This window comes from Nematostella vectensis, chromosome 10 (assembly GCF_932526225.1).
Source record: "Nematostella vectensis chromosome 10, jaNemVect1.1, whole genome shotgun sequence".
In the NCBI taxonomy this organism is placed as follows: Eukaryota; Metazoa; Cnidaria; class Anthozoa; order Actiniaria; family Edwardsiidae; genus Nematostella; species Nematostella vectensis.
This window is the reverse complement of record NC_064043.1, coordinates 8,259,722-8,275,051: the sequence shown is the minus strand read 5'-3', so window position 1 is coordinate 8,275,051 and position 15,330 is coordinate 8,259,722. Positions and strand designations below refer to the sequence as shown.

At 38.4% G+C, this 15,330-nt stretch overlaps 2 protein-coding genes across 2 annotated transcripts; one reads left to right on the top strand and one right to left on the bottom strand.

The window, feature by feature from the left end:
• Window positions 1-1,218: 1,218 nt before the first annotated feature.
• Window positions 1,219-10,472, top strand: LOC5506836. The gene is made up of 7 exons (XM_001627458.3): window positions 1,219-3,240; window positions 5,356-5,645; window positions 6,335-6,674; window positions 7,852-7,986; window positions 8,108-8,339; window positions 8,608-8,872; window positions 9,158-10,472. Exons 1-7 carry the CDS (start codon window positions 1,617-1,619, stop codon window positions 9,488-9,490), a joined length of 3,219 nt encoding a protein of 1,072 aa, XP_001627508.2. The 5' UTR covers window positions 1,219-1,616; the 3' UTR covers window positions 9,491-10,472.
• LOC5506837 (zeta-sarcoglycan) lies at window positions 10,353-15,212 on the bottom strand. The gene is made up of 6 exons (XM_001627471.3): window positions 15,099-15,212; window positions 13,619-13,844; window positions 13,426-13,527; window positions 12,736-12,943; window positions 12,204-12,400; window positions 10,353-11,684 (listed from the first exon to the last, which is right to left on the bottom strand). Exons 2-6 carry the CDS (start codon window positions 13,808-13,810, stop codon window positions 11,526-11,528), a joined length of 858 nt encoding a protein of 285 aa, XP_001627521.1. The 5' UTR covers window positions 13,811-13,844; window positions 15,099-15,212; the 3' UTR covers window positions 10,353-11,525.
• Between the last annotated feature and the right edge of the window lie 118 nt (window positions 15,213-15,330).

Genomic DNA, 15,330 nt, shown 5'->3' with positions numbered 1-15,330 from the left:
AGACACATATCGGAGTTGCAATGAAAATAATTTTCTCCCCATAGTAAAGTTTCATAGTTCTGGTCTCTTGGTTGTATACGGGCGTGCTAAGTTAACTTCGATTTTCCTATGTAACCATCTTGCCAAAGGCGTTGTCAAAATACTACATATGTTTTTTGCAAATATCTCATATTAAATTAGAAAAATAATAAATTAGAGCTCATATTAGGTTAAAACATTTGCTAAAAACAGGAAGAATTGCTGAAATCACTTCGAATTCAACGAAAATAGTGCTCTGAAAGTGATATCAGCAAGTTGTTATCAGGTCGGAGTCTTTTGAGGAATCACGGAATAAAAAGATTATGTTACTTTCTGATAATCTCTCCTTCCTCTCTTTTCAAATTAAAGTAACGCGGTAGCTAGCCATCTGTTTTGTCGTCCGCATTTGTTTTGATATGCGTAATTTGACGTTTTGGCAAAAGAGGAAGCGTTAAATTTAGAATTTATAATACATTATAAAAGAGTATGAATCAATAGAGCCAAAGCAACTTTAACTTGGTAGGTTAGCCACTAGCAAATGTCATGTAGGAATATTACCACGGCTTATTGACTATACAAAGCTAGTTTCTGGTATGTCGAAAGCAAACTTGATATACCCTTTTAAATCTTGGTATTCCTTTCCAGCCTAAAGCTGTCGTAATTGTTTTTGAAATATTTGTTACAGGCGATTTTCTTTTACCGCAACGTACATATTCTGACGCATACAAAACTAGGATAACATTTGCTGCTTTTTTTTGCTCTGAGATATCAAGTTACATGTTTTCAAGAAAATATACATGGTACAAGTTTCGAACATGTTTTCTTCTTGTGTTGACCGACTGCTTTTAATCCTAGGGCAAATGATAATTTTTTTATTATACCTTGATAAAATACGGGAAAACATAATAATCATCGTAAGTTCATTAGAAACTCGTCAGTCTTCAGACGTCATGGAGATCCTTGACTTTCTTAGAAATTTCAGTTTCACTGAACCAAAAAGAACATGCACTTAACACCTTCAATCACGGCAAGAGTAAATATCGAAGTGACATTAATGATAGTTTAATACAAAGAAAAAGACAAAATAATTTCTCAGAACCCGGGCTAAGGTAAACATTTTCACTGAAGTCAACAAGCTTATGAGCACAGCTGTTTGTTTTGAAATCTTTTAAAGGCGAGGGAGAAAAAAGGACCGCCTCATGTTGAGCGGTTTTGCAAGTTTAATTCTCAAAACAAAGGATTTCTTTAAAGGAGATTTGTTTAAAGAAGCACTAAAGGCGATAGTGTCTGCGTTGAGCCGTCAAGTTTTCGCGTTTTCATTGATAAGAAATTCTTGTCACTTTTTTTTCTATTCGCAAGATTACCATAATCAATTAAGACCCCGAGACACGAAAGCTGCAATGGAAGTGTATTTTTGCTGTGAAATTGAGTTCCGTTGGAGTTGGAAGTGTACTTAGGCGGCAAATAACTCTACCCTCTACAGATGGCACCAAATGTACGGAGCGACAAGAGGAATGTACTAAAGCAAGATCCTTCAAACCTACACACCCTTGTGCGATGATTAAGCCACAAGGAAAGCTGAGGCAAAACAACTAAAGATGGGTTGGACCCAAAATATATTGTTTGCTCTTTTCAGTGATTTATTATTTTGGAGGGTCGCTGGAGCAGTTAGCTGCCCCGTCGAATGCAAACGTCTTTGCAATGGTCGCGTTCCTGGAAGACTCGATATTGGAAATACAACAATTGTGCTGACAAAAGCCATATGTTTCGGAGCTACCACGGATATTCCAAAGGGATTGTCAAAAAACCTTGGTGATCTAACAGTATCTAGAAGTCCACTAAAACTACTGAAGAACACTTCCTTTCAAGATTACCAATATCTGAAATGGCTGGATCTCTCTAATAACGACATCAGCGATATTCAAGATGGCACCTTTGAGAACCTGCGCTATTTGAAACAGCTGAATCTTGGTGAGAACAAAATCAGGACAGTATCCGCTAGTATGTTTAAAGGGCTTGTCTCTCTTGAAAAGTTGGACTTGCGTTTCAATGATCTCAAGGCCCTGCCTAGGGGCGTTTTCAAACCACTAAAATCACTTAGAGAACTTTTTCTCCATGATAATAGAAATATGGGCAGTAGAATTGAAGAGGGTGCTTTTAATGGGTTGGATAACTTGAGGAAATTGCACGTAAGCGCAACTGGGATGAAGAAAATCACTCAAGGTACATTTGGTAGCTTGATGTCGTTGGAATTTTTAGATGTTAGCTTTAATGAAATTAGGCATTTTGACGAGGAGAGTTTAGCGTGTTTACCATTGCTCGAGGTTTTACATATCAACAACAACTCGCTTACGACAGTTCCCCTGCATGCTTTACGCAAAGTCAAGTTTCTCAAAGAGCTTGATCTTAGCGCTAATCTAATTAGTTATGTTTCCTCTACTGCGTTCGCTAATAATTCTAAATTGCAAAAACTGTTACTTCATAACAATACAATACGACTTATACACGAAGATGCGTTCAGCCAATTAAAAGGATTACGCGCGCTGTTCTTACGTGGAAACCCATTTCAGTGTGACTGTCAATTAAACGGATTCCACGCGTGGCTACGAAACAATCAATACCTCGTGAATTTCAATGGACACATGTATTGTATGACCCCAGATAAACTAACTGGGAGAGATCTCCTAGAGCTATCGTCTTCGGATCTCAAATGTGATTGCCTCAGTTGCACGCGTGCTGCAAAATGCGATCGTGAGCTCACGTGTACGTGCAACAAAAAGTGGGAAGGTTCGTGTAACGCGATATGCACACGCACTAGTAACGCAACATCATCATGCGTCACTCTCGGTGATCAATGTCACTGTCCAAATGTCACGCTACCAAAACCCCTCGTTTCCAAGTGTACCTTTACAATAACCAACAAGACGTGCAGCGTAAATGGAGAATTGAGAAATATCAATAGACGTTTAGAGTGCGTTTGTAAGAGTGGTTACCATGGAGATGGAGTGACATGTGAAGATATCGACGAGTGCGATATAGCACATCATTGTGATAAGCTTCACGCTACGTGTATTAATACCCCTGGAAGTCATACTTGTCGATGCAACAAGGGCTACATAGACAAAATACCTGCCCTCCCCGGAAAGATCTGCATCAATGAAAACGAGTGCTTGAGGGACAGCGGTATATGTGGGACGCATGCGTTGTGCTCCGACTTGGAAGGTAAACATCGCATTTTTATTCATTTTTTTGTTTGATTGATAGTTAACTTTTGTGAGAAATAAAAGGAGAAATCGAAGGGGATTAGAAAGAGAGGAGAGGTTAAGCATCCGTTGATTTAATGAGGAATAGGGAGGATTTGATGGTGACTTGAGATAAGACGATAAAGAGATAAAGGGAAATAAAGGGAGAGGAACGAAATATACGCAAGAAAAAAAAAACAAGTAGAGGAATAATGAATACATGGAAAGAAATTTTAGGGCAATAAGGGGTAAGAGAAATAAAACAGAGAGAAAAGTACCAATAACATAACTTCCAAAAAAGGAGCGAAATAAAACGAAAATAGGAAATATACGTATTTTACGAAAGACTTTACCTGAGAAAGAAACGCACAATTAGACAAAACGGAACTTCTTTTGTCATCATTTCTTCTTATCCATCCATTATTCGCGCTTTTGTAGTCGGCAGATGTCACCGTTGGCGACCTGTTCGTTATTAGCAGGAGGAAATGAAAATTACGCAGGGATGGATTCCGGACCCTATCAGATATGTGTATGAGGTCTCTGAATAAATCAAAGATTCTTGTATATCTTATCATGCTTTCATTAGCGTTTGACTCTTTGTTTACCCATGACAACTTCCGTAGACACAATAAACAAAAATGTACAATCTTTGTTAATTGTCAAATTTTGAAGAAATGGAACCTCTCAAACCAATACTTTTTTTACGCAAACAATTTTTGCGTCTGAAAAGTATTTTTCATCAGATTCATTAAGGTCGCTCGCGCGTTAATCAACAAATAATAAACAGAGGGCGTGATCAAACACATCAGACAGGGGGGGATCAAAGACGAGGGCTGACGTGAGCTGTTGTTTACAACACCATATGATCTCGTGCGTATCAGCGTGCGCTTTCTTTAAGCTGCAAAAAACTCTGTACTTCATTTTAACAAGGCCGGTACAGGTATTCTGTTACAACACATGCCTATATAAAATATTGTACTGGACACTTGTAATAAAAGAATACCGGCCGTTTAAAATGAAAGCACAAAGTTTTTTTGTAACTAAAAGAAAGCGCACGTTGATTCGCACGAGCTCTTATGGGGTTGTATTGTAAACAGTTCAGGCTTGACCCTCGTCTTTGCGCCCAACTGACTGATGTGTGCAATTCCAACACGCTCTCTTTTTCATACCGCGGGGGTTGTCGTGAAATTGACAACCCCTGCCAGCACGAAAAAAAGCGCTTCTATGTAGTCTAGTCGATCATTTGACAAATATATCTTTGACAAATATAATAATAATAATAATAATAATAATTAATTTAATATAGCATTATAAAAATCTCAATGCTTTACAAACATCCTACTCTATTCTACTCAATAATTTAGCTAAAACTCTATCTTACACATATATAACTGATGCAAATATATATATATATATAAAATTCCACGGTCGATTGTTGAAATATTGCGGAAAATGTGTTTTTATCAGTTTTGCGGAAAGATGTTTTAAAATGGTAGTGTTATTCAAAATGTTACAACTTTCTTTCTATTGAACATAGCCTAACCAAATTTGACATGAGTTATCGTACACAATTGGCGGTTGTATTTGTAAAAAACTAGATAAAGGCTAACATAAACGCTTTTCGAACGGACTGAACTTCGCCGTCATTTTTTCGGGTCGAAATTCTAAATATATATCTTACTTTTTTTCTCTTCCAAAGATTTTTCTAACTTACACAGAGGCTGTATCACCACATACTGAACTGATTCTGGTTGTGTCGTCGAAGAGCTGACGCTCAATTTTGCGTCAGTCTCAAATAAGTGCAAAATGTTGTTTACTATTTGTTGCGTGATATAGATACAGATTCAATTTTTAAATGTTTGCACTCTCCATGCATTGGGTCGTCTTTGGTAAAAAATCTAGAGCAATCGCATAAACATTGACGCTTCTGTGCGAAGTTTAAAATTGATGATGCGCTTAGTTTGTGGTCTGTTGATTATAACATGACTGGACTTTATCCAGAAAGCGTGAAATGGCGGCTTGATTGACAGGGGATGGGTGGGGCTTGGGTCGTTTATACAACGTCTCATTCCTAATAATTTCTTAATTTTTATAGGCAGCTATCTTTGTACGTGCGAGGACCAGTATAAGAAGGTCAGCGGTCGCTGCTACCCGCAGATACTTCAAGAAGATATCGACATAGGGATTCTAGCAGTGAACTCCACAGCAGTGTACGTCTTGTGGTCCATCAGCGTTAAGCATGGCAAAAAAGCGACGTCTTGTCGTATTATGTACCTTGAGCTTGGGCAGGACTTCAAGGCTTTTATGGTGGGAGCGACCTACACCGCTGAAGCAGAGCGGGGAATCCTGGGTAATCTACGTCCAGACACAAGCTACTGGATCAAGGTGGGTGGAATATTCATGATAATGGTGGTGATGATGACGATAATATTAGTGGTTATTTTATAATATGATAAATGATGGTGACATTGATTATTATTTAAATATGATAATGATTATAGTATTAATGTTATGATGACGATAATCTTGGCGATTATTATTATAATATGATAATGATGATGGTATTAATGTTATGATGACGACAATCTTGGTTATTTTTATTATTATTATTATTATTATTATTATTGTTGTAGTTGTCGTGTTGTTATTGTTGCTGTTGTTGTTGTTGTTGTTGTTGTTATTGTTATTGTTATTGTTTGATAATGATGATGAAATGTTATGATGACGAAAATGTTTGCGATTATTATTATAATATGATAATGATGATGACGGAGATGGTAATGGTGATGATTATGGTGATAATTATAATTCCTGATGAAGATAACAAATTTGATGATTAAAGAATGAACTTTAAAGAATATCAACCGCCATTTTATCAACATAGGTATCCATTCCCATCTGCTGATTTGGGGGAGCAGCTATTGCGATAATTTCAATTGTGTTTGGTAGATAAAATTTAAAAAAAAATTGTTTTGATTGTTATTAGGAAATTTCTTTACATTATTTGTTTTCAAATGTTGAATGAAATCAATGACAATGGTGTGGCTTACAAGGGCTCTAAAACCTTTATGCAGATAATGGTCTCAACCGCTCACAACATCTCCACTGAAAGCATCGTCAAACAACACACCACAGAAAAACAATATACTGGCGGCAGAGAAACAACCAAAGATCCCACAAGCAACAAAGGCATTATCGCAGGTACGGTGGTAGCGGTGGTCGTTGCTATAGCGACAGCATTAGTGCTGGTGCTGTGCTGTGGAAAGAAAAAGCGAAAGAAGTCCAGTCAAGCTGAGCAGAACGTCTTTCTGCAGCCGAGTGTGATGGAGGACATTATAGAACTGAGGCATAGTACTGGTCCCACCATCACTATTACTCCAGAGATGACCAGCAAAGAAGGGCACAAAAATACCGGTTGGTACCTCAAGGGCGGATCTAGGGGCCCTGCGCGCCCCTTTTTAAGATATCCTTTGCTTCAAAATATGAACGATCACTTTAGCAATTCCACAAAAACTATACTATAGTAGGTACCATGCCGAGTTTTTATTTGTCATCGGAAAATACCCTACTTAAAGTCCATATAACCTTTCAGAGTTGATAGACTTTGTCAATTCGTTATATTTTCATCTTCCAAATGGTATGTGGTTTGTATGGACCCTATAAAACACGCATTCTTTCAAATCTGTAATATTGGGGTATTTTGGTCAACCTTCGGAAAAAAGGCCGTGAACTGAAAGGCCCGGGTCCAGTCATTTGTGACGTAGATCGAGATGTCAACCAAACTACACGAGAAAACATAATGCGCGCGCTAAACCGGTTCCCGTCTTCATGTCTTCTTAGTTATTGCTGAAGAACGTTTTGTGGTTGCAACTTTAACCGTCATCTTTATATCTTAACCTGGTAGTCAAATTATTATTTAACTTCAGGGAAAAAATCTGCAAAATTTAGCAGATAATTTTTAGTCTTTGAATTGTTTTTGCATTGTGCGCGCGCGCTGCATTCGCAATCAAGAATGGCGACATTCTCACGAGCGCGGGCTGTTTTTTAAACCTACAACAAAACGATATTTTCTTTTTTCGCATACAATTCTCGACTTTAAATTATTCTTTGCTTCATTGTGGGTAGCTTTGCAATAGAAAACAATTCGCCAATATTTTGTGGTATTGCCGTCTCTGAATTTTAACGGATTTAAGAAAGATAAGTTGTTTCAGATTTTCCCGCCAAAACTTGGAATTATTCACTCGATTCAATCTCCTTTCGCGCGGCCAGGAAAATTTTCAAAGGTCTGTAGAAAATTCTATGCTTTGTTTTGGCTAGATTGATATAAGTAAAAGGTTTTAAGAACTTTAAAAATCACACAATCAACATCGGCGAGGCACTAAATATCAAAGGCAAGGACGCATGTCATGCGCAAAAAACGGGGGCAACTCATGATCTAGGCCTCCCACAAATATCTAGACTCTTACAGTAAAAAAAATGCTTTGATGATTTTAGATTTGGCTCTCCGTAGCTCGTTTTTTAATTGCCTATCACAGGATGCGCTTAGTCTAGATCGATCATGAAGCTCATTTTGTGTGTCACTTGTACCAAGATCCATCACTGGTGTCTTTTTCCATGGAGTCTGACCGCATGGACGTCTGGGAGATACCACGTGACTGCGTGACGCTGGGAGACAGAATCGGCGAAGGGCAGTTTGGGATTGTTTTCGCTGGAACAGTCAAGATAGGTATGCAGCATCAATTCGACCAAAGCACGCTAGATATTCAAACCGAGAGGTCCCCCACACCTACCCCCAGGGTCTGTTACGGACTGTATGAATGTTGCTTATGTAAGGTTTCCGCAACCAGGGGAAGACACGATTAAAGCTGCTATCAAGTGCATCAAAGACGTGGACGATCGCTACGACATGAAGGACCTGAAGCTTGAAATGGAAATGATGAAGGAGATTGGTTATCACCCGAATGTCGTCAGTTTGATTGGCACTTGCACCATAGAAACACCGCTGTACATTATTACCGAGTACGTGTCTGGCGGGAATCTTCTGGATCAGCTGAGACAAAGTAGACGAACAGACAGCAAGTAAGTACAACTAACATGTATCATCATGTACTTTTGTATACCATATCTACCATGCATTCCATCATCTACCATGCGCACTATCATCTACCACGTATAACATATTCAATAAAGAGACGCACGCCCTGGTTTGTGTTATTAATTTAGAATATAGATCAAATGTTTTATACTCGGTCGGTATGTTAGAGTATAAAATATTTACAACACACTTTCTATTAAACATAGAGTTTAATAGACCTAACTGTAAACGCATACCTGTACTCCTTTTCAGGTATGTCAATGTTAACTCCACACTGACATCACGTGACCTCTTACGTATCGCACTGGACGTGTCACGTGGTATGCGTCACATTGCCATGAAGAAGTTCGTGCATCGAGACCTGGCGGCGCGCAATGTCCTTATGACTGATACACTGACCGCTAAGGTAGCGGACTTCGGGCTCGCACGGGACATCTACTGCGAGGGGAAGTACGTGAAGACAGGAGGTGGAAGGCTGCCAATAAAGTGGATGGCCCCAGAAGCCATCAGAGACCAGGTTTATGTAAAATTGTGTTTATTACGTCTCTATTAGCCTCATGTGCGACTGACCTCGGGACACAGGTCACCCATTCAACTGTAGTGCTAGTTGGCTGTATGAGAAGGTTATGCATGGGATAAAAATTTATTACTTACACAGTACAATTTATGCTGTAGTATGTTTCTATACATGAAGGAGAGGATTGAAGGTAGATTCTTTAAGCTTTACAAAAGCAAATGAAGTACGACATGAACTTAGCGAAATCTGGAGCCTTGAATGACATTTTCTGTTTTACCCTGACAGGTGTACACCACCCAGACAGACGTCTGGTCATTTGGCGTGCTACTTTGGGAGATAGTGACTCTGGGCCGATCCCCATATCCCGGCGTCCCTATTGCCATGTTATTGGAGAAGCTCCTTTACGGATACAAAATGCCGTGCCCAAGCCACTGCTCGGAGGAAGTATACAGCGTGATGGAAAGCTGCTGGCAACTCGAGCCTTCAGCCAGGCCAGGGTTTGGCGAGTTGAGCAAGATATTGACGGAAATGCTATCGGATGGGAGAGTGTATGTGAATATGGAGGAGTATTGTGAGAGTTTGGTGGACAGCAGCAGAGAGAGCTTAGATGACTTGTAGCTTGAATCTAGGCCAAGCAGTGTTTCCCCAATTGCGGGGAAACACCATACGCGTGTAAGTTTGAAGGAAGAGAAGATTCCTGAAAACATTTATGCCTCTCCACGGTAGTTTCTTCGGACATTCCCCATGGATAGAAGGGCGAATTCTGGTTTGGGTAATTAGTTTTAGTTTCAGTGTTGATTTCCAGTAGTAGAAGCCCCGTTTTTGTTTTATCTCCTTGGTTTAATTTCTTTGGTAGTGGGGGAGGGGGATTCTCTCTAGTGTAATAGTACAAAGGAGTGAGAGCTGTGTGGACAGCATAGATTAGAAGCATGAGAGCTTAGATGAGTTGTAGCCCGAGCCTTGGTCAAGTTTTGCGACAGTTGCGGGGACGCACCATACGCTTGTGAATGCAGACCGACCTCTATAAGCGGCGCTTTCAGCGGTCAATATAAAAATAATCCCAAAATATTAGTTTTTTTTCCACTAGAGTGCTGTATTTAGGTACTGTCATTGAGCAGTTAACCGTTAACTAATAGAGGGCCTTTATTAAGCTCCCGTGGTTGAAGGTGGACCGCTTCAAAGACGATCGATAACCGCAAGCTTGGTAAGCAGAAGAAAGTCTAGTGAGTCATTTTAATAGATGTGATTGGAGACCATGCTCAATGTGATTTTAGTAGAGTATAATAGTATAGTTAGGTCAAAGGCCTGACACGACTTAATAAGAGCCAACCATATTTATTCTGGGCCGCAGACCAGGAATGTTCTGCTGTCTGGTGAGGTACTTACAGAATGCCGCGTTTAATTTCTTCGGAGTTTTTTTTTTTCATGGTTGGTTAGACCCTAGGTGGGTGTATAAATTGGATAAATGAAAGCACGGTAATAGAAAATAATTTTCCTTTATTACTCTTTACACCTACGATGTTGTATATTACCATCTTACATTGAAAGCTGAAACCAATATTATAAAAACGATCCAAAATAAATGTCGTTAGAAATGGTGCATTTAAATAGTTCTATAGCTATGTTAAGACACAAGACAATCCTGTTACCACTGTTCAAGGGAAAAGTTCACAATTTATATGCAAGACTTCCGGGTAAACCTTTATTTATTTGGGATTTTTTCTTGAACAACAGTAATGGGATAGACTGTATTTAATCTACTAAAGTTACGATAATTGAAAGTCTTTGTCCCAACTTTTTAATTTGTACTTGACAATGGTAATGCTATATTATTTCCCGTTGCTACACATATACTTTGTCAAACTTTGATGTCTCCGTATACACAAGGCTAGAGAGAGAAGAAATGACTCCGTGTCTAACAAGGAGTATATAATAAAATCAGTTATATAAAAAAAAAAACCGCACACACTTCACTTACAACTATTAAAAGCGTGACATCGCAGCTCAAAATACTTTGTCAAACTTTGATGTCTCCGTATACACAAGGCTAGAGAGAGAAGAATTGACTCCGTGTCTAACAAGGAGTATATAATAAAATCAGTTATATAAAAAAACGCACACACTTCACTTACAACTATTGAGAGCGTGACATCGCAGCTCACGCGTTACGCCACGAAGGAACACACTGTTAACACTTCAGTCTTTTCCCACTTGTTCTAATTATTCTAATTGTAATCAACTAGACTTGCTGTTCAACTGAAAATTACATAAAAAGAACACATATCCTAAAAAATTCAAAGACATATGTACTAGGTATACGACAAGTTTTACCTATAAAAGATAATGGATAAAAATATTTTCTCAGGTCACAACTACACTGTAACACTCTTAGGCGAATTAGCTAAATAATCCAGACATTGCTCCTATAAAAGTACACTTAAACATGGAGCTCTTTTATGAAAGTCTACGATCCGAATATGTCAAGCGTATGACAAAGAAAAAGATGAAAAGAGAATTATGTAGGAATCCTTGCGTCTCTTCTATGACGGGCGGTGGTCAAACCGTGGCCAATGGGAAACTCCAGAAATAGCCCCTATATCTTTAAATTTGTATAGCACTAGAGCGTGTCAAGAAGTTGGAATATGAGCCCTAACTAAAGATTACATGTTCCTTTACAACCACTCCCATCAGCAGCATAGAAGATACTCCCATCTTGGCTTACGCACACCTCGCACGCATCGGACGAAACACCAGAAGCTGGCTTACTTAGTGGAATGTTCTTCAACATTATTGACTGAGCGTCAAGAGTAATCTGGAGAAAAACACCAAATAAATAATACATGTAACCAAATAATACAAGTAACCAAATAAATAATAGACAAAAATTACTCAGTGCAAGTTTTAAAAGAGAAAAGGGAATTATTAAACTCCCTGTACCCATTTAAACGCGAGTCGGGCTTCCGTACCTAATGGGAAGGCTTCAAAAACGTTTCATTTCCGAAATGCTTGCAAAAAACGGCTGCTTCTTATATCCATGCGTTTTCCCCTCAAAATTCGGACCAACTTGTTGTTGTTTTTTTAAAGAGAAAAAGCTTTAAAAGTTATAGTTGTAAATCTTCAAACATAGTAGTGTTCAATGCTCATTAAATTCTGTTCGCTGATAGCCTGCTCCGCATCCCGGATATATGCCATTTTTTTGATGTGACGCAGGCTATTCGCAGATAACAAAAATGAATAAGTACTGGCCAAAACCACTTAGCATTTCTGCTAATCATTTACCTATAATGAACAGATTTTATCAATCGATTTTGATTTTTGAACCCATCCTTACTTTGCCTTTCTTGGATCTGATATTGACATCTGTCAAACTTTGTAAAGAGATCCCACCAGCCACCGTCTTAACTTGGATTCCCTCGGGAGCATTCAAGTGTAGCTGTCTAGTCAGGGACTCTAGAGTGAGGTGCTCTTTTGGAGGGGACCTCACAGCCTTGGTCTGCACAGACCCTGTGAATTCTGCACCATAAGGACCTACCAAAACAGCAAATAGTTATTACTATTTAAAATAAGGTGCTTATACAAACCAGATGTAAAACCAGGAGGTCTTACAGTTAATGGTTCCTGTCTGTATCTTTCCTGTTTAGACAAGTTCTCAAGGGTGAAATCCTTGGGGGTGGATTATGTGGCTATCCACCGTAAATTTTGATGCGTACATTGATGAGTACATTTTCTGTTATCCATCCATTTTGCACCACTAGTATAGAGGTCTAGTGGTTATAATATCATTTTCAACCACCAACCTCTTTTCCTTAGCCTGAACAATTCCATGCAATTAAGAGTGTTCAGTAAAAAAAAGGAATGCTTACTTGAGAACTCTAGCCTGCTCGCATTAAAGATAATCTTATCCTTATCAGCATAGAGAATCTGTCTATTTTCGTCTGTGACAATCCATAGCCTCTTGTTTTTGGCCACAATCTGGTCATCACCCAAGAATAACTGTGCTGTGATGTTACCATCTCTGTCCCTGGCATTGACAGTCAGGTTTCGAGTTGACTGAACCAAGAGTGGCTCATCCTGGGAATAAAACATATAAAATGAAACAGAATGCATTACCATAGGGTCTGCGCAGGGTCGTCTCCCTAAGTGCCAATTGTTGGCAATTTTGACGGATTGGAAAATAGATATCGTAGTAACCTGCGTATAAGCCACACTTTTTTCACTCCAAAATGACCTTCAAAATTAGTGTGCGTTTTATACACAGAATGCCACTTTTTATAATTTGCATAATAAGAAAAACAAAATATTGGTCAATTGATCATTTGCACGTTTGAGTAACCAAAAAAAACACTGGGATCTCAACTGCAAATTTGCTTATTTGTGGCATTTCTTTCTGGAATTGATGAAGTGCACAATTCAAGTTTTAAACATTTGAATATTGACTTTTTACTATTTTGAGCTCTAAATTCTGGGTGCGTCTTATACATGAGTAAATATGGTAAAAGTTAAATTAAAGATTTTGGAGGCTCTGGAACATCATGTTTAAGCCCTTTAATTACCATTCTTGCTCTAAGCTCTTTTGCATAGAGTGATTCCACAAACTCGGCATGTCCATAAAGTTTGACTCCAATGTCAGTAATTCTCAGGTTACCCATTCCTTCCTTCAAACACAAACAAACGATAATAATTAACTTACTTGAAAAATGACTTAGTAATGCCATTCACACATAGAGGCCATTCACACAAACTTACCCAGTTAAAATCCATGACCCTCATGATCCAAATAGTTAATGAGAGATTAATGACTGCTAAGACCATAATAAGCAGAATAAGAAAATAGATACATCGCTTTCTCCATCCATAAATGCCAACTTTGTAAATCACAGTTGCAGGGTCTTGATTTGCCCAATCAATCTCAGAAACCTCATACTTGTCCCGTGCCATAGCTACTGACAATCAGATGTGCATCCAGTAGTGCCTAGGAAAAAAGGAGAAAAAAATTCAATTAAAACCAATAAAGATAACAGTAAACTTTCTATCAGAAACAGCTGTGACCCGCACCTTGTCAATCCCTGTTTTGAATTTTTTTCTTAAGAACATTTTTTTTATTAAGAATTTTGCTGTATTAGTGAGACATAAGTAGTGGATCCAGCTCCCCCCCCCCCCAAAAAAAAAAAAAAATAAATAAATAAAAAAATAAAAAATCCTGGATCCTTCCCTGAGTGTTAACTATATGAAAATAATAATGTTGTTAAAGAATAAAATTTCTTTCACCAACCACAAAAAAGTTCTAGTCATAATGACCTCTGGCTATATCAGGTTGTCTAGCAGAACTCTGGGCCATCATAGATGTGCATTATGCAAAAAAGATTTATCAAGTCACACTCAACTGGACACACCTATAAATAATAAATTTTAAACTACTTTTGTAATGCTAGTGTATAAGCATGCTAACTACTTGTCATAAATCTTGAGTGTTAAGTAGGGTATATTGGTCTAAATGCTTCATTCTGTCAGCTCATGAGAAAAGCACTTATCATCATAGCTATTGAATGGCCACACATTTCAAAAAGAGGCTATCTTTGCAAACCTTCTTACCTAGGACAGTCTAAGCTTAAATTAAAAAGATGTGCTCGAAAAAATTAGTTGCTTCAAAAGACAATTGAAGAGATTTCATGATATTAAGCTTACAATGCAAGGAATTGTTCCCCGCCTAACTGGGTGGATTATCACGATAACTGTAATTTTTGCCAAATATTCAAAATGCCATTCGACAATGCTAACAAAGATATTAAAGACACATCGGTCTTATAGATAACTACTGCCAAATTCCCTTACCGACCACATTGTTTTGATACAAAAGTTTGTGAACTATGCGTGTGGATGTTATCTGCACGCTGTGTGGACACGAACGTTTATCGTGTGAAACACGAGATAATTAAGCACTATTTTAGAATTCAAATGTTAAGTAATCTGGGTAAATAATAACAATCTCTGCTTGGGTGTACGAAGAGACATTCAAAGCATATTTAAAGCAAGATGTTGATAGCAATACATGTTGGCACTTTGACAGGGCTGATGAATGAAGAGATTTTCAGGTTCGATTTTTTTTGCAGATTACACCGAGTTTGTAATGTGCGCAAACAGGAAAATATGAATTCAAAAAGTTTTATTCTAAGCTGTAGAAGACTCAGATATAGAAGCTGTATTAAAACACAATTTTTGTAGCTACCTGTGTGGTTTTCGTGTTGGATTTCGTGGTTCGTCTGGAAGATGCGATCGGTTGGTGGCGGATCCAACGGAGTGTAAACACTAGTGGGACCGGAGAGGCTAGTGGGAAAAGGCACAGGCTACCCAATATTGGCAAAAAGATAGTGCGGAGATTTCAAACACATAAGAGAGTTAGGCGACCAAGGAGGTTTTACTTTCAAGATTATCGAGGCATCGGCTAGTTCAAAGCTGTC

Coding starts and splice junctions, on each gene's coding strand:
- LOC5506836 (XM_001627458.3), top strand. CDS start 1,617: ATGGGTTGGACCCAAAATATATTGTTTGCTCTTTTCAGTGATTTATTA. Junction 3,241..5,355: donor GTTGTGCTCCGACTTGGAAG/GTAAACATCGCA, acceptor TAATTTTTATAG/GCAGCTATCTTTGTACGTGC. Junction 7,987..8,107: donor CGCTGGAACAGTCAAGATAG/GTATGCAGCATC, acceptor TTCCGCAACCAG/GGGAAGACACGATTAAAGCT.
- LOC5506837 (XM_001627471.3), bottom strand. CDS start 13,810: ATGGCACGGGACAAGTATGAGGTTTCTGAGATTGATTGGGCAAATCAA. Junction 12,944..13,425: donor AAGAGCTTAGAGCAAGAATG/GTAATTAAAGGG, acceptor TTTTATTCCCAG/GATGAGCCACTCTTGGTTCA. Junction 12,401..12,735: donor GAGCAGGCTAGAGTTCTCAA/GTAAGCATTCCT, acceptor CTGTTTTGGTAG/GTCCTTATGGTGCAGAATTC.